General features: G+C 41.7%; 1 protein-coding gene across 1 annotated transcript; it reads right to left on the bottom strand.

Annotated features, from left to right (window-relative positions):
* Positions 1 to 286: 286 nt before the first annotated feature.
* Positions 287 to 775, bottom strand: LOC147618985 (uncharacterized). Its single transcript, XM_086774389.1, has one exon. The coding sequence runs from the start codon at positions 773 to 775 to the stop codon at positions 287 to 289; it is 489 nt and encodes a 162-aa protein (XP_086630515.1).
* Between the last annotated feature and the right edge of the window lie 6,500 nt (positions 776 to 7,275).

A 7,275-nucleotide genomic window follows, 5' to 3' on the forward strand; every position in this document is an offset into this window, starting at 1 on the left:
CCAGACAGGCCTTCCTGTGTCTGGGCAAAAGTCGCCCTGTTCAGGTTGGGATTTTTTTTAAAACTTTTCTAAGCCTTCAAACTATACATACTAGCAAGTGAAATATACAAATTACCCTTGCAAATGAAATATAAAAATCAAATACATTTAAAAATTTTTGATACAATTTTGATACAGATACATATGCAATCAAGGCCTTGATGGACAACTTGAGAAGCACCAAAAAAAAGAATATATTAAGTGAAGTTTTACATTGTCCAATCATGTACATCACAAGGGAAAATATTCAGACGTTATCACGTCGAATGGTGCATGCTAGCTTCATGTCTTTACACATGATTGTGACCCGCTTTGCATGGATTGCACATAGGTTAGAATCTTCAAACATGGTGACCAAAAATGCCTTCGCTGCTTCTTGGATTGCAGCCAAGGCAAGGATTTGCATCCTCTTGTCTCGGCCCCCAAAATCGTATAGTATCTCTTTGACAAGACGTACAAAAGGAGGTCTCGGGATGAGGAGGTCGACACTCTTCTGGAACCTCCGAATCTCCTTTAAAGTTGCCATGCCATTGCGTTGTTTCCTCTTGGTGGGGGCACGAGGAGGAGGGTTTCTTGCGGGTGGTCGAGGAGAACGTGCATGAGCACTCCAATCTCGTGCACATTTACGCCGAGAGGATGATGGAGCTCCTTCAGCTACTACTGCTTCTGTTGCTCTGCTGTGCTTCCGTTTTGCTGCTGCTGCTACCACCTCTTCTCGTGTTGGCAACAGACCCATGCCTTGATGCAAGCTCTTCCCCCCACTTGTGGAACGTATTGGGGGGATATGAATATCACCCCATGGCACTCCATCAGGGTCAACATCACTCCTTGTCTCTTGATCAAGGTCAGTGGTGTCCGAATGAGGGGGGAGAGGGGGGTGGAGGTGGCAGTGGACGATGAGGTGATGGTGGATGCTTACGTGCAATGTTTTTCATGCGAGCCATGGCAAAAATTGAAGTCAAAATATAGAAATGAGAATGAATGAGACTATTACACCTTTATATATAGTCATTTATAATGTGTTCAGATAGTCTAAAACCGGCCAAAATTTACAAAGCCACCAAATTAGACATGTTTAAACCAACGTCTTCCATGTCTTGCCATTGTGGCATGCCATACGACATGGCCTACTCTTGAGCTTCCATTCCACTTCTCTATGTTTGCCTCCTTCCTTTTGAGTCGTGCGGCTTTAGCAATTGTTGACATTCGAGCCTTTTCCCTAGTAACATTTCTTCCAAGATTGTTGTTGCAATAGAACCAATTAAACATCTCCACAAGATAATTGCTATGTGTCTTCCCTCCACCATGTTGAGTATTCTTGAAGTACACTCCTTTGGCTACATAATGTGATTTTTCCATGCCTTGGGTGCTGAACATATCCAAGGACCCATATTTTTGTAGAAAATACGATCCATGTGCATATATAATGTGCTAGGCAAAAATGTCCAAGTAAGAAATTATGAAGACAAATGTTTAATTTATGGAATTTTAGTAAGCAATTGCAATGGTAATTAATGAACGGCGATAATTAAGATGAGAATATCTTACCATGTTATATGTAATGGAGGTATCGCCCCAACTCTCGCTAACAAGCTTGATGAATTCTATCACATCTATTTTGAACACACTTTGTTCTTCTTGAGTTGTTGCGCTCTTTAACATAGTTGTCACAACCTTGTCAAAGTAAGCCCACACCTTCTTTCGCTTGTTTCGTAGAGTTAGATCCTTGTCGAGATCTGTGGTGCACTTGCAAGGATCTTTCCAATGCTCCCATCGTAGGCTCCTCCCTTGATCATTCATAGGATGCAAGAATCACCTCGCCTTCTCACCGCTCATTTTGACACTTGTTGAGCAACAATATGATGTGTCCCAGACTTCTTAAGATCTTTCACAATCTTTCACAATCTTTACATTCCCGCCATGCACTCCCAGAGAGTTGAGGAGCTCCTCCACTTTCTTTATTACTTGGGCTGAGCATGAGGCTGGCTGCATAGTGATGCATAGTCAATGTGAAGCTTAAGCAACCTATCAAAAATCCTTATCATGGCATGCAATGTGCAAAAGTGTATACTTTCCATTGGGAAAAGAATAATTGGTGCCCAATTTGGATCTTTTGTATCCCTATTGGGTGTTGCATCTAAATTGAAAGACAATATCCCCTCCACCCATCGAAGCTCATCCATGCTCTTTGGCTTGACAATTAACCGCTTTATATACAATGGACACGGATGGAGGCATTGTGACTATTGTCACAATTACACATGCATTTTATGGTCTTCAAATAACCACCTGGATGCCACTCCACACACGAAAGGAGCCCACATCATCCACTTCAAGCTCCTCCCCATTCATCTGTTGTTTGATGACTTCTAGAATTTGAGGGTATCGTTGAAGCATCCAATTCAACACCTCAGTGTTCTCCTTTGGAACCTCAAAGGCTCTAAGCCACCAATTATCCTTCTCAGATTAAACACTAAAAGAAGGGATTTTATCCTTGTCCTTTGCATATGCCATTACTTCATTCATATATGTGACTTCCATTCGCTCCAATCTTTTCCCTTTTACTAGTTGAGCCTCATCCAACTTCAGTATAAGCGATAGGACTCCCTTCAATTCTACATATAACATAAACCAAGCCAAACAACACAAGTAATTCATGTCATTGATAAGGAAAATTTATAAGTTAAACGATAAATGCTCAAACCCAACCTTGATGTGAAACCTTATAGAATTAGATCATATGTCGTTGAAGGTTCTTTAGGTCCACAAAGAGGTTGTTGTATGTGTTGTACTGTACTTCAAGCCTATCCTTGGACTTAGGATCTAAAACCATTGTTCCTTCTACATGAATATACTCACCAAGGATTGATTTAACATCTGCATTGCTTGCCTTCTTTTCTAATGATACTTTGTAGGAAGGAGGAAGAAAGTGCCCTCGAATCCCTCGGGCACGAAGAGCTCCTTTGATGACTCCATAAATTCCCTTGTAACCGCCGGCTTCATCACATGCATCTTGTACATCCATTGCACTAATAAGCCCCTCGATGTCTTGCATAATGTCCTTTGTAACCACCTCAAGGACCCTCTTGTAATTTGGATCACGGATGATTGATGTTATCTCTTTGTTCTTCATGCAGGCTTTGAAAACATGCATAGTATCTCCCACACTAGATGCATCAGCTAAGAAATTCCTAGGACATAATGAAACTACCATTAGATCTATCAAGAAAAACCTTTAAATTAACACATATATAAAAAATACAAACAAAAAATTCCATGGAAACATACCTTGTTGCCATGACCCTCTGTTTCGCAGGCTCTCTCTCTCTCTCTTTCTGTATTGCCTCCTTTGCTCTCTTTCTCTCTCTCTCACACTCTTTTTGTCTTGCCTCCTTTGCTCTCTTTCTCTCTCTCTCTCACCCCTATGCCTCCGATATCACCTTTGCCCTGTTGACCCATATCACCTCTCTCCTTATCCATCGTCGGTATATGCGCCATCAACACGATAATTTGCATTCAACACACCCGTGTGTCTACGACCCCTGGAGCGAGCCTTGGGCATTCTTTCAAAACTCCTCTCTCTCTCAAACACCTACACACACCCCTCTCTCTCTCTCTCTCTCTCTCTCTCTCTCTCTCTCTCTCTCTCTCTCTCTCTCACACACACACACACACACAAAAACCCCCTCTCTCTCTCTAATTACACTAGCCAGTTATTAAAAATCTAATTAATGTTTAGATTTTGATTTATTTTTAATTAGCCTTTATAACCTAGTTAGTGTTGATTAGTTTAATTTAATTTGTGCTTAATTATTCTAGTTTAGAGTTAGCTAAGTTAAAAATTAGTATATGGATACAAATTAATTCTAATTTTATGAACTAGGACCCATACATACATACATAAAAAACAAACTACAAGAAAGGGCACCTTTGATTGTGGCTTCACTATTGTCGATTGCACACGCACACTCGTCTTTCCATGTCCAAAATGATGAAAATACGGGGAGAGACTTGTTTGGGATATTAGATAGGCAATGCTCGAATTTCGGAGAAAAATTTTGAAACTAGGGTTTTTGGAATCCAAGGGGGGAAATTCAAAATTCAATGGCATATTCATATTCAAAACAAGGAGGGAGAGTGAGGATGATGGGGGTTAAAATTCAAATTCAAAATTGAGAATCAAAAATGGGGAAGAATGGCACTACTACCATTCTCCATAATGCCATGGGGGAGAGTGGCAGTGGTGCCATTCTCCCCATGAAGGTGATGGGAGGCCTTGAGAATGGCACCATTGCCATTCTTCCTTGAATGAAAGGGAGAATGGCAGTGGTGCCATTATCCTCTTCAAGGTGATGGGAGGCCTTGAGAATGGCACCACTGCCATTTGGTAGTAGTGCCATTCTCCCCTTCAAGGTGATGGGAGTTCTTAAGAATGGCATCACTGCCATTCTTCCTTGAATGTAAGGGAGAATGGCAGTGGTGCCATTCTTGCCATTCTCCCCTTCAAGGTGGCTACACCTCCCCCCCCCTCTCTCTCTCTCTCTCTCTCTCTCTCTCTAATTACTTTTAAAATTCAATTAGTGCTTAGATTCTAGTCTGTTTTTAATTAGTATTTAGAATCTAATTAGTATTTGATTAGTTTAGTTTAATTAGTGCATAATTCATATTTAATTAGTTTATGATCTAATTAGTATTTGATTAGTTTATGTTAATTAGTGCTTAATTTGTTTAGATTAGAGTTATCTAATCTAAACCAATTAATTCATACTAATTAGTTTATGACCTAATTAGTATTTGATTAGTTTTGTTTAATTAGTGCTTAATTGGTTTAGATTAGAGTTATCTAGTTTAAATTTGGGAGGAAAATTTTGAAACTAGGATTTTTGAATCCGAGAGAAATCCAAAATTTAATGGATAAACACTGGTGCCATACTCATATTCAAAACAAGGAGGGAGAGTGAGGATATTGGGGATGAGAATTCAAATTCAAAGTCACATTCAAAAATTGTGAATCTAAAGTGGGGGAGAATGGCACGACTGCCATTCTCCATAACGCGATGGGGGAGAATGGTAGTGGTGCCATTCTCCCCATATGAAGGTGATGGAAGGCCTTGAGAATGGCACCACTACCATTCTTCCCTTTATTTAAGGTGATGGGAGGCCTTGAGAATGGTACCACTGCCATTATTCATTGAGAATGGCAGTAGTTCCATTCTCCCCTTCAAGGTGATGGGAGTTCTTAATAAGAATGGCACCACTGCCATTCTTCCTTGAATATAAAAGAGAATGATAGTGGTGCCATTATCCCCTTCTCAAGGTGGTAGGAGGCCTAGAAAATAGCACCACTACCATTCTTCCTTGAATGTAAGGGAGAATGGCAGTGGTGCCATTCCCCCCTTGAAGGTGATGGGATGCCTTGAGAATGGCACCACTTCCATTATTCCTTGAATGTAAGAGAGAATGGCAGTGGTGCCATATCCCCTTCAAGGTCATGAGAGGCCTTGAGAATGGCACCACTACCATTTTTCAAAGAACGTAATAGAGAATGGTAGTTGTGTCATTCTCCCCTTCAAGTTGATGGGATGGGAGGCCTTTGGAATAGCCGAGGTGCAATTCTCCCCTTTAACATGATAAGTGGCCCTTAGAATAGTTTCTCTACTTTAATCAAAATGATGGGATGCCTGAGCATAGAACCACTGCCATTCTTTCTTGAATGTAACAAAGGTAGGCAGTGGTGCCATTTTCCCAGGCTTCAAGGTGATGGGATGCCTTGAGAATGGCACTAGTGCCATTCTTCCCCTTGAATGAAAGGGGAGAATGGAAATGGTGCCATTCTCCTCTTCAAGGTGTGACAGGAAGCCTTGAGAATGGCACCATTGCCATTCTTCCATGAATTTTAGGGAGAATGGCAGTGGTGCCATTCTCCCCTTTAATCAAGGTGATGGGAGGCCTCGAGAATGTCGCCTTGAGAATGGTACCACTACCATTCACTCCTTCAAGGTGATCAGATGGGAGGCCTTGAGAATGGTACCACTACCATTCACTCCTTCAAGGTGATCAGATGGGAGGCCTTGAGAATGATACCACTGCCATTCTTCCTTTAATGTAAGGGAGAATGGTAGTGGTTCCATTCACCCCTTCAAGGCGATTGGATGATGGGAGACCTTGAGAATTGCAGCCACTGCCATTCTTCTTTAAATGGAACAAGTGGAATGGCAGTGGTGCCATTCTACCCTTCAAGATGATGGGATGGGAGGCCTTGAGAATGATGGGATGGGAGGCCTTGAGAATGACAGTGGTGACATTCTCCCCTTTCATGTGATGGAAGGCCCTGAGAATGGCAGTGGTTCCATTCTCTCCTTCAATCAAGTTGATGGGAGGGTTTGAGAATGGCAGTGGTGCCATTCTTCCTTGAATGTAAGGGGGAATGGCACCACTACCGACCAGCCTTGAGTGGTGTCATTCCCCCCCCCCTTCAAGGTGATGGGATTCCTTGAGAATGGCACTAGTGCCATTCTTCTTTGAATGAAAGGGGAGAATGGCACCTCTGCCATTCTTCCATGAATGTAAGGGAGAATGGAAGTTGTGCCACTCTACAATTTAAGATGACATCAAGGTCATGGAAGGCCCTAAGAATGGTAATGGTGCCATTCTTCCCTTTAATCAAGGTGATAGGGACCTTGAGAATGACATCACTGCTCTTCTTTCTTGAATGCAAGGGAGAATGATAGTGGTGCCATTCCCCCCTTCAAGGTGATGGAAGGCCTTGAGAATGGCACCACTGACATTAATTGAATGTAAGGGAGAATGGCACTGGTGCCATTCTTCCCATGAAGTGATGGGAGGCTTTGAGAATGGCACCACTACCATTCTTCCTAGAATGTAAGGGAGAATGGCACCACTGCCATTCTTCCTTGAATGTAAGGGAGAACGGCATTCGTGCCATTCTCCCCTCATTAGGGAAAATTTGGACTATGAAATAGGCCTTGTAAAAAATCTTAATTTTTAGTAATCTTTTGATTAAAAATGCTAATTTTGACCCCATAGTGGGAGGCAAAGCAAATTATTCTCCTATTTTTTAAAGACTTTTTTAGGTCCTACCATCTATATTTTATCCACTCTCTTACTAGCTTTTAATACTTTTATGTGCCATTCTAATAGTCTCCCATCACATTCAAGAATGAATGACAGTGGTGTAGTTCTCCCACCAGCTTCATGTATGTAAAGTAGAATGGC

The sequence above is a fragment of the Cibotium barometz genome, chromosome 34 (assembly GCF_041138505.1).
Source record: "Cibotium barometz isolate CiBa-2024 chromosome 34, ASM4113850v1, whole genome shotgun sequence".
In the NCBI taxonomy this organism is placed as follows: Eukaryota; Viridiplantae; Streptophyta; class Polypodiopsida; order Cyatheales; family Cibotiaceae; genus Cibotium; species Cibotium barometz.

Coding starts and splice junctions, on each gene's coding strand:
- LOC147618985 (XM_086774389.1), bottom strand. CDS start 775: ATGGGTCTGTTGCCAACACGAGAAGAGGTGGTAGCAGCAGCAGCAAAA.